General features: G+C 49.6%; 1 protein-coding gene, 1 long non-coding RNA gene and 1 other non-coding gene across 4 annotated transcripts in view; 2 read left to right on the forward strand and 1 right to left on the reverse strand.

The window, feature by feature from the left end:
- The window catches only part of LOC116276339, a 34,970-nt gene extending 25,681 nt beyond the window's left edge, over nucleotides 1-9,289 (reverse strand). Inside the window, exon 1 of the long non-coding RNA XR_004185771.1 lies at nucleotides 9,208-9,289. This is a non-coding gene — a long non-coding RNA (uncharacterized LOC116276339). The remainder of the gene's footprint in view (nucleotides 1-9,207) is intronic.
- Nucleotides 9,290-9,519: 230 nt separating this feature from the next.
- On the forward strand, nucleotides 9,520-27,942 carry NPM2 (nucleophosmin/nucleoplasmin 2). 2 transcript variants are annotated; one of them, XM_031669422.1, is made up of 9 exons: nucleotides 9,520-9,602; nucleotides 10,195-10,285; nucleotides 10,415-10,500; nucleotides 10,630-10,755; nucleotides 17,867-17,960; nucleotides 18,827-18,993; nucleotides 19,228-19,262; nucleotides 21,194-21,227; nucleotides 26,285-27,942. In XM_031669422.1, exons 1-9 carry the CDS (start codon nucleotides 9,579-9,581, stop codon nucleotides 26,597-26,599), a joined length of 972 nt encoding a protein of 323 aa, XP_031525282.1. In that variant the 5' UTR covers nucleotides 9,520-9,578; the 3' UTR covers nucleotides 26,600-27,942. The 2 variants fall into 2 exon arrangements, with proteins under 2 accessions (XP_031525282.1, XP_009210892.1); XM_009212628.4 differs by lacking the exon at nucleotides 26,285-27,942 and adding an exon at nucleotides 21,337-21,596.
- LOC116268772 lies at nucleotides 17,048-17,150 on the forward strand. The gene has a single exon (XR_004175937.1). It is a non-coding gene; the product is annotated as a small nucleolar RNA U13 (small nucleolar RNA).
- Nucleotides 27,943-27,976: the final 34 nt, after the last annotated feature.

The following is a 27,976-nucleotide window of genomic DNA, read 5'->3' on the forward strand; positions in this document are numbered from 1 at the left end:
TGCATTCCAGCCTGGGCAACAGAGTAAGAACCTGTCTCAAATATAAAAATAATAAATAAAAGGGTACAGCATGTCAAAGTAGTTTTGCAGTTTCATATAAAGCTTAACATATGCTTACCATATATCCAGCAATTCCGCTCTTATTTACCCAAGAAAAGTTAAAACATATATCCAAAGGCTTGCTCTCAAATATTCATAGCCATTTTATTCACAATTGTTTAAAACTGGAAAGTTCCCAAATGTTCACCAACAGTTCTATCTGACAGGGACTTACTGCAAGGAATTGGCCCGTGTGATTATGAGGACCGACCAGGAGAGTCTAAAATCTGTAGGGCAGGCCATCAGGAAGAGCAGCTTGGAAGCTGGGAGGAGCAAGGAGCTGAAGCTGCAGCCCCCAGGAAGGACTACAGGAAAACCTCGCTTCTGTTCCTGAGGTCTTTCAACTGATTGGGTCAGGCATACTCTCATCATCAAGGGTAATTCCCTTAACTCAAAGTCAATGGATTGTAGATATTAATTACATCTACAGATTACCTTGATAGCAACACATAGATTAATATTTGCTTGAATAACTGGGTTGATAGCCTAGTCATGTTGACACATAACTCTTAACAGGCAGATGACTGGATAGACCAATTGTGGGATACTCCTCAACCAAAACCAGAAACAAACTACTGATACAAGCACTAGTATAGATAAATAAGTCTCAAATACATTTTGCTTAGCAAAAACAGGTCGACAAAAAGACCCTGTAGGATTCTACTTATATCAAGTTCTAGAACAGGCAATACTAATCTGTAATGTCAGAAAGCAGATCAGCATTTGCCTAATGCCAATTAGGCATGGCAGGGGGTGGGGTGGGGGCATTGACTGCAAAGGGAAACAAAGTAGGAAGGGACAATGGAAATTATATCTTGATTGTGGTGATGCTACATGGGTGTATACATTTGTCACAACTCAAACTATGCAGTTAAAATGAATGCAGTTTTGTGGGGTTTTTTAGACAGAGTCTCACTCTGTCGCTGGAGCACAGTGGTGTGACCACAGCTCACTGCAGCCTCAAACTCCCAAGCTCAAGTGATCCTCCCACCTCAGCTCCCAAGTAGCTAGGACTATAGGAGCGTGTCATACCACCTGGCTACTGTTTTTTTTTTTTTTTTTTTTTTTTTTTTTGAAACGGAGTCTCAGTCTGTCGCCCAGGCTGGTCTTGAACTCCTGACCTCAACCCATCGTCCTGTCTTAGCCTCCCAAATTTCTGGGAATACAGGCATGAGCCATTGTGCCTGTTCAAGTGCAGGTTTTTGTATATAAATTATTTTTCAATAAAGTTAATTTAGCCAACAGGTGTATGAAAAGATGCTTCGACATCACTAACCATCAGCAGAAGCCTGGCTCAAATGCACAAAGAGATATGATCTCAGTTCCTGCTAGGACAGCCATTATTTAGAAAAGACCACCCAGGCCTGTGTGGTGGCACATGCCTGCAGTCCCAGCACTTTGGGAGGCCGAGGCAGGCAGATTACTTGAGGCCAAGAATTTGAGACCAGCCTGGCCAACATGGCTCTACTAAAAATACAAAAACTTAGCTGGGTGTGGTGGTGCATGCCTGTAATTCCAGCTACTCAGGAGGCTGAGGCATGAGCATCAGTTGAACCTAGGAGGCAAAAGTTGCAGTGAGCCGAGATGACACCACAGCAGTAGCCTGGGCGACAGAGTAAGACTCCATCGAAAGAAAGAAAGAAAGAAAGAAAGGTGGCTCACGCCTGTAATCCCAGCATGTTGAGAGGCCGAGGCAAGAGGATCACTTGAGCTCAGGAGTTCAAGACCAACCTGGGCAACATAGTGAGACCCCAACTCTACAAAAAAAGAAAGAAAAAAAAATCAAGAAATGTGTTGGCCTAGTGGTGCACACTTATAGTCTCAGCTACTCAGAAAGTTGAGGCAGGAGAATCGCTTGAGCCCAGGAGGTCAAGGTGGCAGAGAGTCATGATCATGCCACTACACTCCAGCCTGGACTCCAGAGGGAGACCCTGTCTCAAAAAAACAAAAGAAAACAATTGTTGAGGATGTGGAGAAACAGGAACATTTGTACATGCTTGGTGGGAATGTAAAAGCTGCTAAGGAAAAGAGTATGGAGGTTCCTCAAAAAGTTAGAAATAGAGGCCAGGCATGGTGGCTCATGCCTGTAATCCTAGTGCTTTGGGAGGCCAAGATGGGAGGATTGCTTGAGGCTAGGAATTCAAGAGCAGCCTGAACAACATAGCAAGACCCTGTCTCTCCAAAAAAAAAAAAAATTAACCAGACATGGTGGTGCACACCTGTAGTCCCAGCTACATGGGAGGCTGAGGTGGGAGGATTGCTTCAGCCTAGCAGTTCAAGGCAGCAGTGAGCTATGATCACATTGCACTCCAGCCTGAGTGACAGAGTGAAACCTGTCAGCAAGAAAATTAAAAATCGAATTACCGCCGGGCGTGGTGGCTCAAGCCTGTAATCCCAGCACTTTGGGAGGCCAAGACAGGCGGATCACGAGGTCAGGAGATCGAGACCATCCTGGCTAACACGGTGAAACCCCGTCTCTACTAAAAAAAATACAAAAAACTAGCCGGGCGAGGTGGCAGGCGCCTGTAGTCCCAGCTACTCGAGAGCCTGAGGCAGGAGAATGGCATAAACCCAGGAGGCGGAGCTTGTAGTGAGCTGAGATCTGGCCACTGCACTCCAGCCTGGGCAACAGAGCAAGACTCCGTCTCAAAAAAAAAAAAAAAAAAAAATCGAACTACCTATGTTCTAGGAATCCCACTCCTGACCATATATTCAAAGGAACTGAAATCAGAATCTCAAAGGGATATCTGCACTTTTGTGTTCATGACAGCATCATTCACAATAGCCAAAATATGAAAACAGCTTAAATGCCCACTGATGGATGCAGGATATAGAAAATAGTACATACATACAATGGTATATTATTTAGCCTTGAAGAAGAAGGCAATTCTGTCATCTAGGACAACATGGCTGGACCTGGAGGGCATTATGTTTAATGAAATAAACCAGACACAGAAAGACAAATATGCATGATCTCACTCATGTGGGATCTAAAATAGTCAAAATAACAAAAACAAGGAGTATAGGAATGGTTGCCATGCCCTGGGAGGAGAGGGAAACAGGGAGGTGATGGTCAAAGGGTACAAAGTTTCCGTTACTCAAGATAAATCTGGAGTCCACTATGCAACACGGTGTCTAGAACTAACAATACTAAGTATAGTAAGTACAGTAGTATACTTACTATCTGCTAAAATAATAGATCTTACATTAAGTGTTCTTAATGAAAAAACACAGGCCGGCCGTGGTGGTTCACACCTGTAATCCCAGCACTTTGGGAGGCTGAGGCAGGTGGATCACCTGAGGTCAGGAATTCAAGACCAGCCTGACCAACATGGTGAAACCCTGTCTCTACTAAAAGTATAAAAATTAGCTGGGTGTGGTGGTGGGTGCCTGTAGTCCCAGCTACTCGGGAGGCTGAGACAGAAGAATGGCTTGAATCTGGGAAGCAGAGGTTGCAGTGAGCTGAGATCACGCCACTGCACTCCAGCCTGGGCAACAGAGTGAGACTCCATCTCAAAACAAAACAAAACAAACAAAAATAATAATAATAATAAAGAAGGCAAGAGAAAACTTCGGGAGGTGATGGATATGTTCATGGCCATGATGGTGTTGAAGGTTTCATAGGTGTATATTTATCCCCAAACTCAACAAGATGTATACCTTAAATATGTACAGCCTTTTACATGCCAATCATACCTCATTAAGGTGGTTTCTTAAAAAAAAAAAATCAATAAACTTTATATATGGATGAGAAGTTTCCTAGGTGGAATTGCAGGGTAAGAATACCAGGAGAGACAAAAACCATATAATCGTCTCAATAAATGCAGAAAAAGCATCTGATAAAAGTCTACATCCCTTCATGATAAAAACTCTCAACAAGTTATGCATACAAGTAATATACCTTAACATAATAAAGGCCATATATGACAACCCACAGCTAACATCATACTGAATGGGAGAAAGCTGAAAGCCTTTACTCTAAGAACTGGAACAAGACAAGGATGCCGGCCTTCACCAGTCGTATTCGACACAGTTCTATAAGTACTAACCAGAACAACCAGGTAAGAGAGAAATAAAAGGCTTGTAAATTGGAAAAGAAGGGGCCGGACTCAATAGCTCACGCTTGTAATGCCAGCACTTTGGGAGCCCAAGGTGGCCAATCACTTAAAGTCAGGAGTTAAAGACCGGCCTGGCCAACATGGTGAAACCCCATCTCTATTAAAAATACAAATATTAGCCAGGCATGGTGGCGGGCACCTGTAATCCCAGCTATTTAGGAGGCTGAGGAAGGAGATTCACTTGAGCCCAGAAGGCAAAGATTGCAGCGAGCCAAGATCACACCCCTGCACTCCAGCCTGGCCATCAGAGCAAGACTCTGTCTCAAAATAAAATAAAACAATAGGCGGGGCACAGTGGCTCACACCTGTAATCCCAGCACTTTGGGAGGCCAAGGCAGGTGGATCACGAGGTCAGGAGATCAAGACTATCCTGGCTAACACGGTGAAACCCCATCTCTGCTAAAAGTACAAAAAAATTGGCTGGGAGCAGTGGGGGGCACCTGTAGTCCCAGCTACTCGAGAGGCTGAGGCAGGAGAATGGCCTGAACCCCAGAGGTGGAGCTTGCAGTGAGCATTGATTGCGTCACTGCACTCCAGCCTGGGCAACAGAGTGAGACTCCGTCTCAAAAAATAAAATTAATTAATTAAATAAAACAATAAAAAGAAATTGGAAAAGAAGTCAAATTGTCTCTCTTTGTAGACATGATCTTATGTATAGAAAAGCCTAAACAATCCACTAAAAAACTCCTAGAACTGATAGACAAATTCAGTGAAGTTGCAAGACACCAAAATCAACATATGAAAATCAGTAGTGTTTCTATACACCAATAATAAAATAGAAAAGAAATCAAGAAAGTGATCCCATTTACAAGAGCTACAAAAAATAAAGTCCCAAGGAATAAAAGTTAACTAAGGAAGTGAAGGACCTCTATAACAAAAACTACAAAACACTGATGAAGGAAATTGGAAAGGACACAACAAAATGGAAAGACATCCCATGCTCATGAACTGGAAAAATTAATATGGTTAAAATGGCCATACTAGGGCTAGGCACAATGATTCATGCCTATAATCCCAGTGCTTTGGGAGGCCTAGGAGGGAGGATCACTTGAGCCTAGGAGTTCAAGACAAGCCTGAGCAACATAGTGAGACACAACAAAAAAATTTTACAAATTAGACAGGCGTGGTGGTACACACCTTATAGTCCAAGCTACTCAGGAGGCTGAGGCAGGAGGATTGCTTGAGCCCAGGAGTTCAAGGTTACAGTGAGCTATGACCGTACCCCTGCACTCCGGCCTGGGCAATAGAGTGAGACTCTGCCTCAAAAATAGAAAATAAATAAAATTTAAAAATAAGAAATAAAATTAAATTTAAAAGGCTATACTACCCAAAGCAATCTACAGATTCAGTGCAATCCCTGTGAAAATACCATGACATTCTTCACAAAAACAGAAAAGACAATCCTAAAATTTGTATAGAACCACAAAAGACTCCAAATAGCCAAAGCAATACTGAGCAAAAAGAATAGAGGTAGAGGCATGACCCTACCTGACTTCGAAACATACTACAGGGTGGGCAAGCTCATGCCTGTAATCCCAACACTTTTGGAGGCCAACGTGTGTGGATCACTTAAGCAGAGGAGTTTGAGACCAGCCTGGACAACATGGAGAAACCCCATCTCTACCAAAAAAAAAAAAATAGTAGCCAGGCATTGTGGCACACACCTATAGTCCCAGCTACTCCAGAGGCTGAGGTGGGAGGATCACTTGAGTCTAGGAGGTGGAGGCTGCAGTGAGCTGAAATTGCTCCTGCACTCCTGGGAGACAGAGCAAGACCCTGTCTCAAATATAAATATAAATATTATACACTACAAAGCTATAGTAACCAAGCAGCATGGTATTGGTATAAAAACAGACACAGACCAACGGAAAAAATGGAGAACCCAGAAATCAATCTATGTACTTATCACAAACTGATTTTTTGACAAAGGCACCAAGAACTTACATTGGGGAAAGGACATCTTCTTTAATAAATGGTGCTGGGAAAACTGGATATTGATAAGAAGAAGAAAAGTAGACTCCATCTGTCATCACATACAAAAATCAATTCAAAATGGATTAAAGACTTAAACGTAAGGCCTGAAACTATACTACTGCTAGGAGAAAACCTAGGGGAAATGCTTCAGGACATGGGTCTAGGCAAAGATTTTATGGCTTAAGACTGCAAAAGCACAGGCAACAAAAACAAAAATAGACAAATAAGACTATATGAAACCAAAAACGTCTGCACTGCAAAGAAACAGTCAACAGAGTGAAGAGACAACCTGCAGAATAGGAGAAAATATTTGCAAATTATTCATCTAACAAGGGACTAATATCCAGAATATACAAGGAATACAAATGACTCAACCGCAAAAAACAAATAATAATATTAAGTGGGCAAAGGACATGAATAGACATTTCTCAAAAGAAAACAAACAAATGGCCAATAGGCATATGAAAAAATGCTCAGCTGGGCGCAGTGGCTCACACCTGTAGTCCCAACACTTTGGGAGGCCAAGGAGGGAGGATCACAAGGTCAAGAGAATGAGGCCATCCTGGCCAACATGGTGAAACCCTGTGTCTACTAAAAATACAAAAATTAGCTGGGCATGGTGGCACGCACCTGTAGTCCCAGCTACTCGGGAGGCTGAGGCAGGAGAATTGCTTGAACCCAGGAGGCAGAGGTTGCAGAGAGCCAAGATCATACCACTGCACTCCAGCCAGGCGACAGAGCAGGACTCTGTCTCAAAAAAAAAGAAAAGAAAAAAAAAGAAAAGCTCGACATCACTAATCATTAAGGAAATGCAAATTAAAACCACAATGAGATATCATCTCACCTCAGTTAGAATGGCTGTTATCAAAAAGACAAATGCTGACGAGGATGTGCAGAAAAGGGAACTCTTATACACTGTTGGTGGGAATGTAAGTTAGTACAGCCATTATGGAAAGCAGTATGGAGATTTCTCAAAAAACTAAAAATAGAACTACCACATGATTCAACAGTTCCATTACTGGGATAAATAACCCTAGAAATACTGATTCCTAGGAAATCAGTATCTGATTTCCTTTCCTTTGGATAAATAACCCAGTAGTGGGATTGCTGGATCATATGGTAGTCCTGTTTTTAGTTTTTTGTGAAGTCTCCATACTGCTTTCCATGATGCAAATCAGTATCCAAAGGAAAGGAGGGATATCTGCACGCCCTTGTTTATTGCAGCACTATTCCAAGAGCCAAGATACGGGATCAACCTAAGTGTCCATCAACAGATGAATGGAAAAAGAAAATGTGGTACCTATACACAATGGAATATATCCAGCCATAAAAAAATATGGAAGCCCTCTTATTTGCAGCAATATAGGTGGAACTGGAGGTCATTATGTTACGTGAAACAAGCCAGACACAAAAAGACAAATTTCACATGCTCTCATTCATGTGGGAGCTAAAAAAAAAAAAAAAATTGAAATTAGAGAGTAGAATGATGGAATACTAGAGGCTGGGAAGGGGTGGAGGGATGGAGAGAGATCAATGGGTACAAACATAGTATTTGATAGAAATAAGTTGAAATAAGAAATAATAATAAATAAGTTGATAGTACAGTACGGTGACTATAGTTAACAATAATTTACTGTATATTTCAAAATAGCTAGAAGAGAAGACTTGAAATGTTTCCAACACAAAGAAATGATAAACATTTAGCCAGGCCCAGTGGCTCACGCCTGTAATCCCAGCACTTTGGGAGTCCGAGGCAGGAGGATCACTGAGGTCAGGAGTTCGAGACCAACCTGGCCAACATGGTGAAACCCCATCTCTATTAAAAATATGAAAATTAGCTGGGCATGGTTGTGGGCACCTGTAAACCCAGCTACTCCGGAGGCTGAGGCAGGAGAATCGCCTGAACCCGGAAGGCAGAGGTTGCAGTGAGCTGAGATCACACCACTGCACTCCAGCCTTGGTGATGAGAGTGAAACTCTGTCTCCAAAAAAAAAAAAGAAATAATGTTGAAGGTGATGGATACCCCAGTTACACTGATTTGCTCATTACGCATTGTGTGCAAGTATCAAAATATCATATGTACCCCGTAAATATGTACAATTACTATGTATCAGTTAAAAAAAAGTTAATGAGGATGGTACCAGTATTATAGCCTCATTTAGCAGATGAAGAAACTGAGGCACTGAGACATGAATTAACACACCTGAAATCACAGAGTCCAGACTTGAACCCAGACTGTCCAGTTCCAGTCTCCCAGCTCTAGGTCATGACCTCAGGGTCATCCCCCTCCCCTGCCTCAATTTAGCCTTCACTGTGAACCCCAGCTGCAGCCTCACATCAGTGTGATTATTCACGGGGAGGGTGGCCTGGGGCCACTGAAGACCGGTTTGCTTTGAGCACTACTCTCCAATGAGGCTGGAAGCCCTTTGAGGGGCTGTTTCGTATTCACTGCAGGATGCACAGACCCCGCCCGGCTGGCGGAATCACCGTTTGTTGAGTGAATACTTGAACGTCTGTGCATGGCATGCATGTGCCTGCAATTTGCTCATCTTTACCACACACTTGGCTGCAATGGCTGTCACCTCCAGTAGGCCCCCTGCCAAGGACAGAGATCTCAGGGACTGTCAAGGAGACTGGAACTGCTCAGCTGAGGACAGGGAGCCTAGGGGGCCCTGGCAGGCCCCCAAGCCTCTCCTGGGTTGTCCTGGCCAATTCACAGGGAGGTTGACCCCAGCTCCGAGGAATAAAAGATTCTGACCTCTCTGTGGCAATGAGCCCCTGCCCCAGAGGTGTGCGGGAGATCCCTGGTTATCTGAGGTGTCTCCAGGGTATACCCGCTGAAACCCCCCCTTCTCTTCACTGCCCACTGAGCCTGGGACCCGCTACTGGTCACGTGCTTGGCCCTGTAGCGTCGCTAGCCGTGCTCCCCAGTGTGCTCCCCGCCCCCTGCCGCGGAGCCTCCCGGCTCCCCTCCCCACCCCACCTGCGGGCTGTGGCTCTCCGCGGGAGATCTCACCGTTCTGGAGACAGGGCTCCTCTCTCTCATTGGAGACTGGAAGGACGGGCTGTCTGGGCCTTAGGAAAGGCCCATGCTGTATAAGGCATGGGGAAAGGAAAGGAAGAAAGGCAACGAACAAGGAGCGCTTCTAACTGCCGCTTCCTGCCAGCTGCAGGCCTCCCTTCCTAAGTTGGGCTAAGGTTTCCTCTCCATGGGCTGGGGAGGGGTCGCCAGTAGGCCTCGGCGGGTCCTCTTTGGCTCGGACAGCGGTTCTCACGAAGGGTCCTGGGCCGGCATCATCAGTTTCACCTGGGAACCGGTTAGAAAAGCAAATTCCCTCGGCCCCACCCAGACCCACGCCAAGGGCAGCTGTGGAGTGGGGCGCAGCGATGCGCACATTAACAGCCCTCCAGGTGATTCTACCGCGCAGAGGAGGAAACAATGGGAGAAGGGAAGGGGAGAGGCAGGCGGCTTCTTTGCCGCTGATTGGACACCTGCCCTTCCCCTTCCAAGGCTTCTTAGCCCGGCCTTGGGCAGCAGCCCTCCGGCCAGCGGGGATGAGGTTGCGCTGCGCTCCGGGAGCGCCAATGGCGTGACTGGCCCCGCGCGAAGCAGCGACAGTAAGGCTGAGTGGGGGGAGCTGGGACCTAAGCCGCGCGCACACCCCTTTCTCTGCGCCTGGTGGAGGTGCACAGAGGCTTTTGAGTTAGGCCCAAGCGCAGCCAGGTGACCTCCCCGCGGGCTTTCAAGCCTGGGCTCGGTGGACAGCTCCCTCTCGCGTGAGTCCCGCGGTCCTCTCCGCGCCCGGCCGAGCCCCGGGCTGCGCGCCCCGCTGGGAGGTGGGTACTCGTCCTCCAGGAGTTGGCGGTGAGCCCTTGACCGTGGCGGGCGCTCTCCAGCCGCGAGCGACGCCTCAGTATCTGCCGATGCCTGCCGGCCTCTGGCATCCTCCAGTCGAGGGTCAGGGTCGGGGAGCAAGGCCTCACGCGGGCGCCCTCCTTGCAGCTGCCCGGCCACCCTGCTTCTCCGCCCGGAGCCATGAATCTCAGTAGCGCCAGCAGCACGGAGGAAAAGGCAGTGACGACCGTGCTCTGGGGTGAGTGGGAACTCAGGCTACTTCCCAGAGCCACGCCCCACCTCCGGTGCGCGGCAGCTTGGGGCCCAGGTGAGCCCCTCCCTCGGGAACGAATAGAGGGCCCCACTTGCCTCCCTTTCTCCTCCGCAGGCTGCGAACTCAGTCAGGAGAGGCGGACTTGGACCTTCAGACCCCAGCTGGAGGGGAAGCAGAACTGCAGGCTGTTGCTTCATACGGTCGGTGTTCCCAAAAGAGGGGAGGAGGATGGAGTCCGGAGACTTTCCGGTCCCAACAGAGGACTATGGGTTTCTCCCGTCTGCCCTCAGGGTGATGAGGGGCCTCTGTCTATTTTCAAACCCGCGCAGATTTGCTTGGGAGAGAAAGCCAAAGAAGAGATGCATCGCGTGGAGATCCTGCCCCCAGCAAACCAGGAGGACAAGAAGATGCAGCCGGTCACCATTGCCTCGCTCCAGGCCTCAGTCCTCCCCATGGTGGGCCTTTCCCTGCTGGCAGGAAAACTGCTGCCAGCCCCAGCCTCACCCTCACCCTCACCCTCACCCTTGGGTGGGGATGGACACACACGAGGGTGCATTCACCCTACAGAAGTGAGCCATGCCAGGGAGGTAGCACAGCCCATGCAGAAAGCTGGGGTCCAGCCCAGCTCACCCCTTCCTAGAGCTGTGTGACCTTAGGCAAGTTAAGCTGTCTGCAAAAATTACACTTTAAATCAGGGGTCCCCAACCACCGGGCCAGGGACCAGAATCCGTCTGTGGCCTGTTAGGAACCCGCGGCACAGCAGGAGGTGAGCAGCCAGCTAGCCAGCATTACCCCTGAGCCCCGCCTCCCATCAGATCAGAGTGGCATTAGATTCTCAGAGGAGCATGAACCCTATTGTAAGCTGTGCGTGCAAGGGGTCTAGGTTGCATGCTTCTTATAAGAATCGATTGCCTGATCTGAGGTGGAGCAGTTTCATCCCAAAACCACCCCCCACTCCCACCCCATCCATGCAAAAATTGTCTTCGAGGAAACCGTTCCCTGGTGCTGAAAAGGTTGGAGACTGCTGCTTTAAACCATTCACTGCTAGTAACAGGAACATGGTCGATCTACATATTGGTTGTGTATCCAGAAATTCTGTAGTTTCTAATAATTCGTCTCAAGTTTTCTATGCATATAATAATTGAATAATGGCAGTTTTTCCTTTTTTTTTTTTTTTGAGATGGAGTCTCACTCTGTCACCCAGGCTGGAGCACAATGGTGAGATCTCAGCTCACCGCAACCCCCGCCTCCCAGGTTCAAGCAATTCTCCCGTCTCAGCCTCCCAAGTAGCTGGGATTACAGGCATGTTCCACTATGTCTGGCTAATTTTTTTATTTTTAGTAGAGATGGGGTTTTGCCATGTTGGTCAGGCTGGTCTCAAACTCCTGACCTCAGGTGATGTACCTGCCTTGGCCTCCCAAAGTGTTGGGATTACAGGCATGAGCCACCACACCCAGCCAACCCGTCTTTTTTCCCATGCCCATATCTGATCTACCAGCAGTCCTGTCATCTCTGCCTCCATCTTATACCCCGATGGACCACATCTCATCGTCTTCCCTGCTACTCCGGTATAGGTGACAGTTGTCTGTGGCTCCATTCTAATTGCTGGGCCTTCCTACCATCACATGGTCCCCTGTAGTCTATTCCAGGGTAGGCAAACTAGAGAGCTTGAATCTAGCCCACTGCCTGTTTTTGTAAGTAGTTTTACTGGGAACACAGCCACACTCATTCATTTGTACCCTGTCCATGGCTGCTTTTCCTCCATAACAGCAGATTTGAGTAGTCTCCATGGAGACCATATGGTTTGCAAGCCTAAAATATTACCTTCTGGCTCTTTACAGAAAGTTTCCTGGTCTGTGCTCCACATAGTTGCCAAAAAGATCTTTTTTTTTTTTTTTTTTTTTTTTTTTTTTTTTTTTTGAGACAGAGTCTCGCTCTGACACCCAGGCTGGAGTGCAGTGGCGGAATCTCGGCTCACTGCAACCTCCACCTCCCTAGTAGCTGGGACAACAGGAGCTCCCCACCACACCCAGCTGAGGTGGTGGTGGTGGTGGTGGTGGTGGTGGTGGTTGTTTTGTATTTTTAGTAAAGATGGGGTTTCACCATGTTGGCCAGGCTGGTCTTGAACTTCTGACCTCAAGTCATCCACTTGCCTTGGCCTCCCAAAGTGCTGGGATTACAGGCGTGAGCCACTGTGCCCGGCCAAAAAGATCCTTTTAAACACAGGTCAGATCATGTGGCTTCTCCACTAGAACACTTAGGTCATGGCTCTCTCTCACTTAGAATAAGAGCCCAGAGTGTATTACGGCCTGCTTCGGAGCCTTTGTGTTCTGGCCTCAGCTACCTCTCTGTTTCAGATGTGTTTTATGTCTTATGTTCCAGGTATGTATCTTTTACACAGTATGTAGCTAGATTTTGTTCTAGCTGGCCAGTATAGTCTGTATTCATTGCAATTGCTGATGGAATTGGATTTGTGGCATGTACTTTGTACCCCTACTTTCTTTGCTTTTTTATTTTCTTCTCCTTTTCCTATAATTTATTAGACTAATTAAAGTTTCTTTTCCCCTTCTCACTGGTTTGGAAGTTATAGAATCTCATTCTAATTTTTTACTGGTTATCTTTAATTTTTTTAACAATCATGCATGACTCAAAGTTTAAAATTAATGTTTTATTTCCTCCCAGACAATCCAAGGAGGTTTTCTGATTCTCCTCTTTTTATTTTTTTATTTTCGAAATGGAGTCTCACTCTGTTGCCCAGACTAGATTGCAGTGGTACAATCTTGGCTCACTGCAACCTCCACCTCCGAGGTTCAGGTGATTTTCCTGCCTCAGCCTCCCGAGTAGCTGGGATTACAGGTATGCACCACGATGCCCAGCTAATTTTTGTGTTTTTAGTACAGACAGGGTTTCACCATGTTGGCCAGGCTGGTCTTGAACTCCTGACCTCAGGTGATCTGCCTGCCTTGGCCTCCCAAAGTTCTGGGATTATAGGTGTGAACCACCGCACCTGGCCTGATTGTCGTCTTTTTATTAATTAATTTATTTATTTATTTATTTTTTGAGATGGAGTCTTGCTCTGTCGCCCAGGCTGGAGTGCAGTGGCTGGATCTCAGCTCACTGCAAGCTCCGCCTCCCGGGTTTACGCCATTCTCCTGCCTCAGCCTCCCGAGTAGCTGGGACTACAGGCACCCGCCACCTCGCCCGGCTAGTTTTTTGTATTTTTTAGTAGAGACGGGGTTTCACCGTGTTAGCCAGGATGGTCTCCATCTCCTGACCTCGTGATCCATCCATCTCGGCCTCCCAAAGTGCTGGGATTACAGGCTTGAGCCACCGCGCCCAGCCGGTGATTCTCATCTTTTTAACTTCAATATTATTATCTAGTGTTCTAGCTCCAACTTGTCAGCTTGCTCAACACTACTCATTACTAGTACTATTGTATTTTCCAGTTAATTCTTAGGTAGGTTTACTTTGTTTACCAGTGAGTTTGGTTACCACTGCTTCTTGCACCCACTTCTTCCTTCTTGATTTAATTTATCTTTTTTAGAAACACACTTTAGTGAGCCTGAGAATAGTAAACTTACTCAGGCTTTGTCTGGAAATATCATGATTATGCCCTCATTCCTTCACGATGGTTTGACTGTGTATATAATTCTAGGTCGAGAGTTTCCTTCAGCTTTGAAGCTGTTCTATTCTGGTTCCCAATGTTGCTGTTGAAATCCTCAATCTGTCTGATTATTTCCTTTTTGGAGATGTCTTTCCTTTCTGGTTTATTTTAAGGCAATGTCTTTTGTTTTTATTTTCTTTTTATTTATTTTTTTTTGAGATGGAGTCTTGCTCTGTCGCCCAGGCTGGAGTACAGTGGCGCGATTTCGGCTCACTGCAAGCTCCGCCTCCCGGGTTCACGCCATTCTCCTGCCTCAGCCTCCCGAATAGCTGGGACTATAGGCGCCCGCCACCTCGCCCGGCTAGTTTTTTGTATTTTTTAGTAGAGACGGGGTTTCACCGTGTTAGCCAGGATGGTCTTGATCTCCTGACCTCGTGATCCGCCCGTCTCAGCCTCCCAAAGTGCTGGGATTCCAGGCTTGAGCCACCGCACCCGGTCGTTTTTATTTTCTATAGTTTTACCATGATATGTTAAGGTGTAGATTTATTTTTATTTATCTGTTCAGGACTTAGGTTTTCAGGTATGAGGATCTATGTCTTTGATCAATTCTGGAAAATTCTTGGTTGTTTTCCCTTTGAATATTGACTGTCTTCCAGTCTCTCGAGTTCCTTTTCCAATTAGATATATGTTGGGCCTTCTCACTCTGTCCCCCGTGTTAGCTTTTCTTTCATGTTTCTTTAAATCTCTCCCTCTGTGCCTTATACTTGGTAATTCCTTCACAGTATTGTTGATCATACTAATTCTGCTTCTGCTGCTTTATTCTGCTTTTTAATCATTTGTTGAGGTTTTCTTTTATTTTTGTTTTAAAAAAGACAAGGTCTTGCTCTGTTGCCCAGGTTGGAGTGCAATGGCCTGATCATGGCTCACTGCAGCCTCAAACTCCTGGGCTCAAGTGATCCTCCCCTTCAGCCTCCTGAGTAGCTGGGACTACAGGCACAAGCCATCATGCCCGGCTATTATTATTTTTTTTGTAGAGCTGGAGTCTCACTATGTTATCCAGACTGGTTTCTAAATTCTGACCTCAAGCGATCCTCCCACCTTGGCCTCTCAAAGCGCTAGGATTATAGGCATGAGTCACCACGCCCATCCTCAGCTTCCGGTTTTTTATATCTAGAAAGCTGCATTTGGTTCTTTTTCTTGTTCATAATGTCTTGTTCTTATGATAATGATTCCTACTTTTACATTTACTTGGTTTTAAACTTATATATATATACATATACACACACACACACACATACATATTTGTGTATATACATGTTTTAGAGACAAGATCTTGCTCTGTCTCCCGGTCTGGAGTGCAGTGGTGCAATCATAGCTCACTGCAGTCTTGAACTTCTGAGTTCAAGCCATCTTCCTGCCTCAGCCTCCCGAGTAGCCTGGGCTACAGGCATGCACCACCACACCCAGCTTTATCTGATATTTTTTTAGATTGGGGTTCTAAGGTCTTGGTTGGGCTAGTCTGCAGTCACTTCATTTCTTTCTGTTGACTCTAGCTGGATTGTTTCTTGTATGTTTTGTAATTTTATACGGTGAGCTCATCTTTAGTTTATTTTGTTGTTTTCCAAAAGAATTCGATGTGGCCTGAGTTTGGAGAGTGTCCCAACAGAGTGGTTTCGTGTTTGCTTCTGCCATTTACCTCAGGAATATCATAAGCTTGGGATTTTCTTTTTTTTTTTTTTTTTTTTTTGAGACGGAGTCTCGCTCTGTAGCCCAGGCTGGAGTGCAGTGGCCGGATCTCAGCTCACTGCAAGCTCCGCCTCCCGGGTTCACGCCATTCTCCGGCCTCAGCCTCCCCAGTAGCTGGGACTACAGGCGCCCGCCACCTCGCCCGGCTATTTTTTGTATTTCTTAGTAGAGACGGGGTTTCACTGTGTTAGCCAGGATGGTCTTGATCTCCTGACCTCGTGATCCGCCCATCTCGGCCTCCCAAAGTGCTGGGATTACAGGCTTGAGCCACCGCACCCGGCCTTTAAGCTTGGGATTTTCTGTACATTTCTTGGCTTGGCAGTACTCACTGAGTAAATTCAGACCCCGTAAGTGAGAGGCGCAGCTGTGGGTCGTGGGCTCTCACTGGAGGCTTCTTTTATTTCCATTCATGCTTCCTTGTTAGCTTCCTTTTATGGTGGCTAGGGTTTTGATTTTTCTTTTTCATTTTTGAGGGGAAGAGGGCTGGTTTGGGCTTTTTAGTCTGCAATCCTCAACACTTACCTTGGGCCTTTTACTAAGGGTACAGCCCTTGCGGGTCCTAGCCTCCCCATGGTGGTCTCAGCTGCAACTCTCCTTCTCGCCTGAGCCCGAGGCCTTGTCTCCTGTCTGTGAGGTTTTTTGTGTTGCTTTGTTGTATTTTTTAAAGACAGAGTCTCGTTCTGTCGCCCAGGCTGGCATGCAGTGGCACAATCTCGGCTCACTGCAACCTCCGCTTCCTGGGTTCAAGCAGTTCTCCTGCCTCAGCCCCCTGAGTAGCTGGGATTACAGGTGTGCACCACCATACCTGGCTAATTTTTGTATTTTTAGTAGAAACAGGGTCTCACCATATTGGCCAGGCTGGTCTCAAACTTCTAATCTCAAGTTATCCGCCTGCCTCAGCCTCCCAAAGTGCTGGGATTACGGGTATGAGCCACCGTGCCCGGCCTGTGTGTGAGCTCTGAAGCGAAAAGTCCTGGCTATTTTCAGGCCCATTTCCCTTCAGTTGCTGCACACCAGCTCCTGCACCTGCCTCTCTTCATTTTCTTTTTTTTTTCTTTTTTTTTTTTTGGAGACAGAGTCTCGCTCTGTCGCCCAGGCTGCAGTCTTGATGCGTGATCTCAGCTCACTGCAAGCACCTCCCGGAGTTCATGCCATTCTCCTGCCTCAGCCTCCCCAGTGGGACTACAGGTGCCCACCACCACATCTGGCTAATTTTTTGTATTTTTAGTAGAGACAGGGTTTCACCGTGTTAGCCAGGATGGTCTCAGTCTCCTGACCTCGCGATCCACCCACCTCGGCCTCCCAAAGTGCTGGGATTACAGGTGTGAGCCACTTCGCCCAGCCAAAACCTTTATTATGTATATCCATACATTATGCATAAGACAAAAGTACCATAGAGGCTCTTGTCATTTAAAAGTGTGATGATTGGGGTTTCACACTTGTGCATAAGATGTGCCTCCCACAAACCTGGTTACGAGTTGGCACATTACCTGTCTGATGTGAAAAAAGAAAGTAGTACTGTACATAAAATCGTGAATCTGCTTTCTCATTTGATGAGTGTCTCAGTCTGCCCAAGTTGCTATAACAAAATACCACAGACTGGAGGGCTTTAGCAACAGACGTTTTCTCACAGTTCTGGAGGCTTGAGGTCTGAGATCAGGGGGCCAGCATGGTTGGGTTCTGGTAAGGGTCCTCTCCCTGGGTTGCAGATGGCAGCCTTCTTGCTATGTGTTCACATGTGGGGCAGGAGAGTGGAGAGAAAGAGAGTGAGTGAGTTCTCTAGTGTCTCTTACTGTAAAGGTACTAGTTCTATCATGAGGGTCCCGCCCTCATGGCCCCAAACCTAATGACCTCCCAAGGCCCCCATTTCTAAATACTATCACATTGGAGAATAGGGCTTCAACGTAGGAATTTGGAGGATGGGGGAACAGCTGTAATTTAGCCCATAGCAATCAGACTTCCCTATCGACAGCTGCCTTTCAGCTTGGAGGCCCATCTGTGAGCCTAGCAAGAATGGGATTACCAGGTTCAAATTCTTGGACAGAGCCCACCTCAGCAGGGGAGTACAGGGCTGAGAACACAGTAAGGTCCACACAATCCATGAGTAGTGTGTAGGGTTTGGGGAGGGAAATCAACTCAGTATTTCTGCCTGAGGCCAGCCCCCGAGAGGTGCCAGGCCTAAGTGGCCCTCTCTTCTCTGCTTCCTCCCGCTGCAGGTCACCATGGTAGGAGTGCAGCTTTCTCCCCCAGTTACTTTCCAGCTCCGGGCTGGCTCAGGACCTGTGTTCCTCTGTGGCCAGGAACGTTATGGTAAGTCAGCATCTGGGCTCAGGAAGGTCTGAGAGTACCGTGCCAGGCAGGGGCTCGAGATATACTAGCTATTCAAACCCTGGAGGGATTCTTGAGTTTTGGGAGAAAATCCGCAAAGGCAACATCACGACCAGCAGCCTGGACTGGAAGGCAAGGGCGCTGGTCCCTGTTCTTCTTTACCCGCTATGACCTCTGTAGGCTGCAGCCCCTCGCTTGTAAACTTCAAAGAGCAGTTGTGAAGAATAAATGGGATATTCAGGAAAAGTACTCAGCGTAATACCCCGTACTAGGGAGCCACTGTTCAGGATGTGGCTGCTGCAGTGATGCAGACCACAGCAACGCGGACTGTAGCAGCGCAGCATGATGCTGACTCCTTCAAGATCCCTTCAACTGGCCCTCTTTTCTGTATGATTATGCCTCATTCATAATTGTGATTATGCTAAAAAGCCTTGGCAGGTCCCACTTCTCTTAGGATAAAGTTTCAGTTCATTAGCTATTTGCTTTAGATTCTTTCCCCTTCTCCCTCCTCTTCCTCCCCCACTCTGCCTACCTTTAGCCTTGACCCCAGCCCTTGCCAATATGAATCCCCCTCCTACCCAGCCAGAGCCACTTCCCCTGCCCTCTTTCTACCACCCCAGCCCTCTGGAGGGCTTTCCTAGACCCCCTACCCTACCCTGGCCTCCACTGTCAAGAGGTCCAGAAAGGGTGCCGCCCTGTACAGGTGGCAGGCAGGTAACCACTGTTAACTCCAGACTAGGATTCCTCCAGGGCAGTGCTTGGAGCAACATGGATCACAGAATGGGAGGTGGGCATCGAGATTCTGTAACTGAAGCTGTGCCCCTGCCCCCTTTCCCATGCTATCACAGAAGCATCAGACCTAACCTGGGAGGAGGAGGAGGAGGAAGAAGGGGAGGAGGAGGAAGAAGAGGAGGAAGATGATGAGGATGAGGATGCAGATGTATCTCTGGAGGAGGAAAGCCCTGTCAAACAAGTCAAAAGACTGGTGCCCCAGAAGCAGACGAGCGTGGCTAAGGTGGGGGAAGGAGTGTGGCTGTTTGGAAGGAAGTGGTGCCCCTACAGAAGCACCTCAGAGGGATGGGCCACCAGGAGCCTGGGCCAGCCTCCCAAGCTGAGTGTGCAGGATGGGCCAAGGCCACCTTGGCTAGTTCTGGCCAGGTGCTCAGCGGGAACCTTGTGGACCTTGGGAATCTGTTCTGGCTCTGGACTTCGTCCTAACTCTCCTAATAAACTGTTTTTTGGTTCCCAGAAAAAAAAGCTGGAAAAAGAACAAGAGGAAACAAGGTAACTCTTCCTACCTGTTAAATTAGCCGAAGTCTCTTAGCTGAGATATACAGTGTTAGAATACTGTGCTGTTGGCATGTACGCGTACAAATGTACACACAGTGCATATACCTGCACACGCAGGCACACGGGTATGGAAGTTCTGGAGGGTGGCATCACCTTTCTGGAAAAGCATTATAACATTCTTATCTTGAGACCTAATTCCACTGAAGGCAATTCCTTCCACAGAATTCCATCTAAAATTCAGGGGAAATTATCTGCACTAAGATATTTCTCATGGCTGGGCACAGTGGCTCGTGCCTGTAATCCCGGCACTTTGGGATGCCAAGGCAGGCGGATCACTTGAGATCAGGAGCTCGAGACTAGCTTGGTCAACATGATGAAACCCTGTGTTTACTAAAAATACAAAAATTAGCCAGGCCTGGTGGCGTGCCTGTAATTCCAACTACTCAGGAGGCTGAGGCATGAGAATTGCTTGAGCCCAGGGAAAAGTTGCAGTGAGCCGAGATTGTGCCACTGCACTCCAGCCTGGATGACACAGCGAGACTCAGTCTCAAAAAACAAAATTAAAAAAAGATGCTTATCATGGCATTATTCAAATAGTGAAAAAATGGAAGCATTCTAAATGTCTACCAATGTAACAATTGACTAAACTACATCTCTTTTCTCAATGGAATATTAATAATGCTTATGAAAAATATAGCAACCTGGAAGTATGTGTATGGTTTTGGTTTATTTGTTTAATGAGACAGGGTTTTGCTCTGCCACCCAAGCCGGAGTGTGATGGCACAATCATGGCTCACTGCAGCCTTAACTTCCTGGGCTCAAGTGATCCTCCCACCTCAGCTTTCCAAGTAGCTAGGACTATAGGCACGTGCCACTATGCATGGCTAACTTTTAAGTTTTGTGTAGAGACAGGGTCTTTCTTTGTTGCCCAAGCTGATCTCAAACTCCTGGCCTCACACAATCCTCCTGCCTCAGCCTCCCAAACCACTGGAATTACAAGTGTGAACTCTGCACCTGACAAGAGTATTGATAGTTCATATAGCAGGATATAAAGTCATTTTTATTTTATTTCACACATTTTTTTTTAAGAGTTTGACCAGGCCGGGCATGGTGGCTCACACCTGTAATTCCAGCACTTTGGGAAGCCAAGGTGGGAGACTCACTTGAGGTCAGGAGTTCAAGACCAGCCTTGCCAACATAGCAAAACCCTGTCTCTACTGAAAATATAAAATTTAGCTGGGCGTGGTGGCATGTGCCTGTAATCTCAGCTACTCAGGAGGCTGAGGCAGGAGAATTACTTAAACCTGGAATGCGAAGGATGCAGTGAGCCAAGATCACACCACTGCACTCCAGCCTGGGCAACACAGCAAGACTCCATCTCAAAAAAAAAAAAAAAGTTTGACCAAAAAAAAATAATAACCCTGAAAGAAAATACACCAGAATGTTTAGTGTGGGCAGTAAAGAAAACTCTAACTAATGTATTTTCTTGTCTATTTGCTATATTTTGTACAAAATGGTTAATATTTTATAATGAAAAAGACATTTGTGGGCCAGGTGTGGTGGTGCACACCTGCAGTCCCAGCTACTCAGGAGGCTGAGGCAGGAGGATCACTTGAGCCCAGGAGGCTGCAGTGAGCTGTGATGGTGTCACTGTACTCTAGCCTGGGCAACAGAGCCAGACTCCATCTCAAAAACAAAACCAAAAAAAAGACATTTGTGATAACCAAAAGAAGATAGAAGCCTAAGGAAAACACGTGTGCATGCACACACGCACACCCCTTTGTTTAAAGAGTCCGAGTGGTCCCCAGGAGGAGCAGCCAGGCTTGCTTTCCAGGGTGGGCACTGGGAGGGCCCCGCCACGGGTCTGGAGCTGAGCTCTCTTCCTGACCCCCATCCTACTCCTGCTCCACTCCACCCTGTTGCAGAGCCAGCGTTAGAGACAAGAGCCCTGCGAAAAAGGTAAGTAGGACCGGGGGCTGTGGCCCCTGAGACAGGCGGGTATTTTCTGGGGGGGCTGCCTGGTATGGAGAAGGGAATGGGACCCTGGAGCCCTGCCTTCCCTCCACAGGCCAAAGCCACAGCCAGACCCAAGAAGCCAGGATTCAAGAAATGAGGGGCCACGCTTTGGGGGCCACAGTGCAAAGTGGGCCTTCCCTGGACTGTGCTGCGGGCACAGGGTGCCCCTGCCCGGCCCCTCCATCTGTGTCTGAATGTGACAGGGGTGTTGTAGGGGCAACATGAGAGCCCCTCACCCCCAACTCTCCGCTTTCAGGAGACCCCCAGTGAAGAGCCCCACCTCAGGGTCACAATAAAGTTGCCTAGTCAGGACTTCCCTTCTCTTCCCTGGAGCCGGCCTCCTTGTCCGCGGCGCCAGCCCAAGTGCCCGGCAGAGGGCAGCCTTGAACCAGTGCACCCGGGCCCTGAGGTCATACCCGCCTCGCTGTACCCAGCCTCCGCGGCTTGAGCCTGCTGTGTCCCTCCTCCTCGGCACCCCCAATTCTCCCCCAGTGGCAAGGGAAGAGCCTAGAGTCTGCCTTCTGCTGAGCTGAGTGTCAGGTGGATTTGCAGCCCGCACACTCCCTCTGGGCAGGGCTAGGTTTATAGGCACCCAAGGGCTACAGCTGCTCAAGCTACCAGAAAGGGCCTTGCCCTAGGGGGCCAGTCCCCAGGGTCTTCTCCCGACCATACTCCTGTCAGGCAGCTACTGTGTGCAGAGCATCTATAGGGACCTCAGGGACATCCATTCTTCCTGCTTGCTTCTGTTAGGGGCCAGCTCTTACAGGCACCTCCCGCGTGTGCAGATCTGGGTCAGGCAGGAGCCAGAGGCCCACGCCCTCAAGGAAACCTTTGAGGTGGGGTAGACGGGATGAGCTTTACAGAGGCACCAAGCCCCACATGCTATCAAGCCGGCCTCAGTCAAGCATAGGGGCGAGGTCAAGAGAGGACTGGAAAATGGGGTGGGGGACCCCCACCCTCTCCCCGGTGTGCAGAGGGGACTCTGGAGGGCTGTTCACACATGGGTGACGCTGGCGCAGTCCCTGGAGCAGGCAAACACACAGATGGGCCCCCCACTCAGGGTTATCCATGTAGCGCCTCTGCTGGCTCCTCCCTGCCCCTCCCCAGCACCCTCGGGGGCCAGGCCTGAAGTAACCAGTGGGGAGCTGGTCCTGCTATCCTGCCTAGGATCCCCAGGTATGGGGCCCAGGAGGTCGGAGCTCTTTGAACACCTGCCGGGGAAAGTCAACAGCCAGGCTGGGGCCTCCTGTCCAGCTATAGCTTCTCTTGAGACCAGAGACAGAGGTAGTAGAGGGCAGGGTGGTATTCATTTTTTTTTTTAATTTCATTTTTTTAGAGACAGGGTCTAACTTTGTCACCCAGGCTGGAGGGCAGTGGCACAGTCTTAGCTCACGGCAGCCTCGACCTCCTGGGCTCAAGCAATCCTCCCACCTCAGTCTCCCAAAGAGCTTGGAACTACAGGTGCGAGCCACCACACCACAATGAATTTTCAATTTTTTTGTAGAGACAGGGGGTCTTGTTATGTTGCCCAGGCTGGTCTCCAACTCCTGGGCTCAAGAGATCCTCCCGCCTCGGCCTCCCAAAGTGCTGGGATTACAGATGTGAGCCACCGCGCCCGCCCAGGGTGGCATTCTCCCTGCATGTTTCCTACCCCCATGAGACGGATGTGGGTGCTGTCCCGCCCTCCAACAAACAGACAAGCCACTAACTTCAGGTCACTCAGAGTCCCACCCTCCAACAAGGGGACAAACCACTAACTTCAGGTCGTCCAGAGAGTGACGAGGGGGACTGCTCCATGTGGGCAGCTGGTGCTTTTCGAACTTGGTTTCATCCACAGTGACCCGGGGTAGACAAACCCAGCTCCTCACCTTCAAGTCACTTACAGTTTAGGGAAACAAAACCCAACACAGTCATTTCAGTTACTGTCCGGTGCTTTGAAGGGAGTGGAACAGGTGAATTTGGGGGACAGGGGGAAGCAGTTTGGCGAGAAGGTCTCCTGGAGGAGGCAATGGACAAGAAGGGGCCAATGGACTTCATAAGGAGCTGGCAGAGGACGTCCCTGGGAACAGGAGCAGAGCATGCAAAAGGTCCAAGGCAGACACCTACTTGAAGGGGGATCGCTGCAGTGACAGCTGCTAATACCCACGACCCACTCCTTTAATCCTCATAACCGTGCCTTAAGGGGATTGTGATTGGCTCCATTTCTTTTTTTTTTTTTTTTTTAATTTTTTTTAGAGACTGGGTCATACTCTGTCACCCAGGTTGGAGTGCAGTGGCGCAATCATGGCTCACTGCAGCCCAGAACTCTGGGTTCCACCTATATCCTCCCGCTTCAGCCCCCTCAAGTAGCTGGGAATACAGGGACACACCACCACACCCAGCTCATTTTTTTAACATTTTTGTAGAGACGGGGGTCTCACTATATGGCCCCGGCTGGTCTCAAACTCCTGACATCAAGCTATCCTTCTACCTCGGCCGCCCAAAGTACTGGGATTACAGGTGTGAGCCACCACACCTGGCCCAGCACCATTTCTCAGATGAGGAAAGTGTGGCACAGAGAGGTTAGACAAGTTGCCCCAAGGTGACATGGCTGGCAGAGGAGCCAGGGAGTCCGGCCCCAGAGCCCTGGATTTTGACCACTCTGCTGATGGGAGGGAGGCATGAGCCGGTGCACAGTTTACGAAGTCTTGTAAACTGAGAGCAGGAGTTAGAAGTCAGTCAACCATGTAATGGTAGTCCTCAAGGGACAGCCAGGCCTCTCTACAGCCAAGCATGTATTTGGCCCCAAGCACATGAAGGCACGCAGCAGATAAACCAGTGATCACTTGATTTTGATTTGCAAGCAGGCAGTAGGAAATAAATTGCAAAGGTGGAGGCCTGGTGCTGTGGCTCACGCCTGTAATCCCAGCACTTTGGGAGGCCGAGGTGGGTGGATCACCTGAGGTTGGGAGTTCGAGACCAGCCTGACCAACATGGAGAAACCTCGTCTCTATTAAAAATACAAAATTAGCTGGGCGTGGTGGTGCATGCCTGTAATCCCAGCTACTCGGGAGGCTGAGGCAGGAGAATCACTTGAACCTGGGAAACGGAGGTTACGGTGAGCTGAGATCACACCATTGCACTCCAGCCTGGACAACAAGAATGAAACTCCGGTCTCAAAAAAAAAAAAAAATGCAAAAATTCCATCCTCCTTGCTAGAGCGCCCTTTGACCTCTGCCCTTCGCCCTTCGCCTGCCCCAACGCTTCTGTTTTTCAGCAGGAAGAGGGTGGGCTGGGCTCAAGCAGGTGGTGGCAAGTGGCTGACCTGCAGGTGGGCTCTGTGTTTGCACCAGCTGGGCTGTTAGGAGAGGCAGGCGTGAGACGACCCCAGCTGGGGGGTGTTGAACTTGGCACTAGGGGGTGGGGATTAACCACAGCAGCCCAGGCTACTTCTCAGTTCCCTTATCACCTCCTGAACGCCACCCCCCCAGCAATGAATGTTAATAAACTCCACCCTTCTTCACTCCCCCTTACCCCCAGCTCACTCCAGTCAAAGGAGAAAGTCTGACAGTTTAGGTCAACTGAGGCTAAACCACAAAACGGGCCCCTGCCCCCATTCTTGTGGCACTTGTTGCATTTCTGTGAGTCCTTTATCTCAGCTGATGTGGATGGCGGTGGTTTTGACAGCATCCCTGGTAGTAGCCATTTCGTTTTTATAAACTGGGACCTGAAATCAGAGAAGTGAAGGGACTTGCCACAGGTCACACAGCATATAAGGACCAGGGCAAGGTGGGGGTGATAAAATCAAGGGCTCCATGCTGCCTCCCCACTCAGGGCCCACCACTGGCTTCCTCATGGGCGTAAAGGAGCACACCAAGTTAGAAGGCCAGGCTTGCAGGTGCCCAACCGGAAGGGACAAGGAGCCACAGCTGTCTTGCCTATGACACAGGGCATCCAGCCATGCCCAGAGCTAACCCCCTGGCTAAGCCCGGAGGCCCAGCTTGTCTGCAGGCATCTGTTACCATGGAGACCCAGGCTGGCCTGAGGGCTGGCCAGTGACAGCAGGCCCTGTCCCCATGGATAGAAACCAGGTGCTTGGGCTCAGAGGCCTTGAGTGGCTCCCACTGTCCCCATGGCCAGTAAGTCCCGACAGCATAAATTGGAACCCTCACCCAACTTTTGCCCCCAGCTGACACCTCCACCCTGGAACCCAAGGCCTGAGCTGTCCCCTCCACGTGTCTGTGCTCTCTTTAATGCCCTGCCTGGGGGTTGGGAGCTGGTGAGGATGTGGATGTGAGGTTGAAGGTTTCTCAGGGAATGAGCCAGAGCTGCCCAAAGAGGCAGAGTGTAACCCAGACTGCAGATGATGGGAAGAACGCGGAACGGAAGTGACCCGAAGGATCCACAGGGGGAAAGCAGAGAGGTGGGCACGTGGGCACCTGGTGCCTTGTCCCAGCCATGCCACCAGCTAGCTGTGAGGCTTTGGGCGAGTCCCTTGCCCTCTCTGGCTCTCATCCAAGGAATGAGGAAGTTGGAACAAATGATGAATCCCTAAGACCCCTTCTAGCTTTGACGTTCTTTGAGTTTCATTCCAAATCCCCGGACTCCCCCTGGTAAGCAAGGCCAGGGCTCGCCCACCCTCCCCACACAAGCTCAGGCTGCACCCACTCCTGGGCTGGGTCCCCGAGGAAGAGCCTGTGGAGAGGAGAGCCCGGAGCTGCCTGCACTGGTCAGTGCATGGGGGCAGGGGTGGCAGACCACTTTGTGGATTGATGGAGCTCAGGAAGGTGAGAAGGAACCCACAGGTGAGAGTTTCGCCCCCCTGGTCATCTCTTTAGGTAAATAAATCCACATCCGCCACTTCCCCTTCCCTTCCCACCCTGGGCGCGCAGAGAACTCCAGGGAGCCCAGAGCTGGGGCCTGAGCTCTGCTCACTCACAGTGGGTCTTCCCTCAGAGATCCCCAAGCAGACCCCCAGGCCCTCCTATCTTCTGCAGTCACCGTCATCCACTTTTCTGTAGGGAGGGAACAGCATGGAGCTCTCTGTTCACCAGTCTCCAGGACCTCGGATTCCACCTTTAATCCTGAAAACCCAGGAAGGCTTCTGTGTCCCTACAATGAAGCAGGTTTGGGGCTGGATCTGGAGGGTGGCAACTCAAACCATGCAGAACAGAAGAAGGATGGACTTTTCCATTCTGGCTATTCCATTCACTAGCTGGGCCATTCTGAGCAAACTACCTCCCAGTGTGCCTCAGTTTTCTCATCGGCAAAATGGGCTAGTCCCTGGCATTGTACCGAGCAATGTGGGACCGGAGGTCAGGGGAAGAGGCTGGTAGGCACTTCATCCCAGGCAGCTGCTCAGGAACATGGGACACAGGGAGGGGACTCTGAGCTGCTCCTAGCTCAGAGAGGCTCCAGGGACAGGCACTGGGAGGAAGGGGATGCAGAATGGTGAGTGGAGCTGGGTCTCGGAACACAGACCTCTTGAAGTCTGCTGTGTGCTGATTTCACACTAAACCCACAACACCCTGAGGCATTCCTGTCCTCATTTCTCAGATGGAACTACAGAAGCCCAAGGAAAAGGGGCTTAGGCCAGGACACCCAGCTTTTCTCTGAGTCTCTGTCTCAGGCCAGCTTTTGCACCTCTCCATTGGGATTTTCCTAGACCTCCATCTATACCTGCCAACCCACCTCTGACCCCCAATCTGTTGCGCCCAGTATTTGCTGCTGGTCAGGACAGCCTTAACCCCTCCTTCCCAGCAATCAGCTGCTCCAAGCCAAGCCCACCCCTGCCCCCTGGAGGGAGGCTCCTCCTTTTAATGCTGCTTCTGGGAATTTCCACTCCTGAGCCAGAACCAGAGACCCCAGCCCCACTTGACACCTGCGGCTCACCCTTGGGGAGGTGGGGCACCAGACCTGAGGGCAGGAGACTGGGGAGGTGGGGCACCAGACCTGAGGGCAGGAGACTGGGGAGGTGGGGCACCAGACCTGAGGGCAGGAGACTGGGGAGGTGGGGCACCAGACCTGAGGGCAGGAGACTGGGGAGGTGGGGCACCAGACCTGAGGGCAGGAGACGCAGACCCGGAGAGGGGAGGAGGGGCTCCCCCTCCCTTGCCTGCCACACATCGAGTTTGCCTGCGTCGGCCAGTCTGTGAGGGTCAGGAATAGAGCGGGAGACAGCAGGGCCACCTCCTTCAGGAGGCCCCCACTGCTCCATCTCTGCACTGGGTGGCCCAGGAGAGACTGGCAGCCCAGAGGGCACAGCGCGCACGCCCCCACCCGCATCTGCTTTGCAGCCTCACTGGCCAGGAAGGTGGACACCTCATACCTCAGTCTCCCAATTACGCCCTCCTCCTCCCCCTCCTCCTCCCTCTTTTTTCTCCTCCTCCTCCTCCCCTTTCTCTTCTCCTCGCCCCCCTGAAAACCTGTGGCTCGGAGAGACCTTGGCTTCTCTGGGACTCTACCCCTGGGGACTTCCCACATCTGCTCCTGAGCTTGGGGGCAGGGGGGCAACCGCCTGAGGAACCTCTCCAGCGATGGGAGCCGCCCGCCTGCTGCCCAACCTCACTCTGTAAGTGTGCTACCTCTCCCACTGGAGTTTTGTTGCCATTTCCAGCCTCAGGGCAGCCCTCCTCTTCCCGGGACTCCCACGCGTGCGTGTGCAGGGCTGGCAGGGCGGGGGCGGGGGCCTGGGTGCACCCTAGGCTTGTGGC

Source organism: Papio anubis, chromosome 8 (assembly GCF_008728515.1).
Source record: "Papio anubis isolate 15944 chromosome 8, Panubis1.0, whole genome shotgun sequence".
NCBI classification, from domain to species: domain Eukaryota; kingdom Metazoa; phylum Chordata; class Mammalia; order Primates; family Cercopithecidae; genus Papio; species Papio anubis.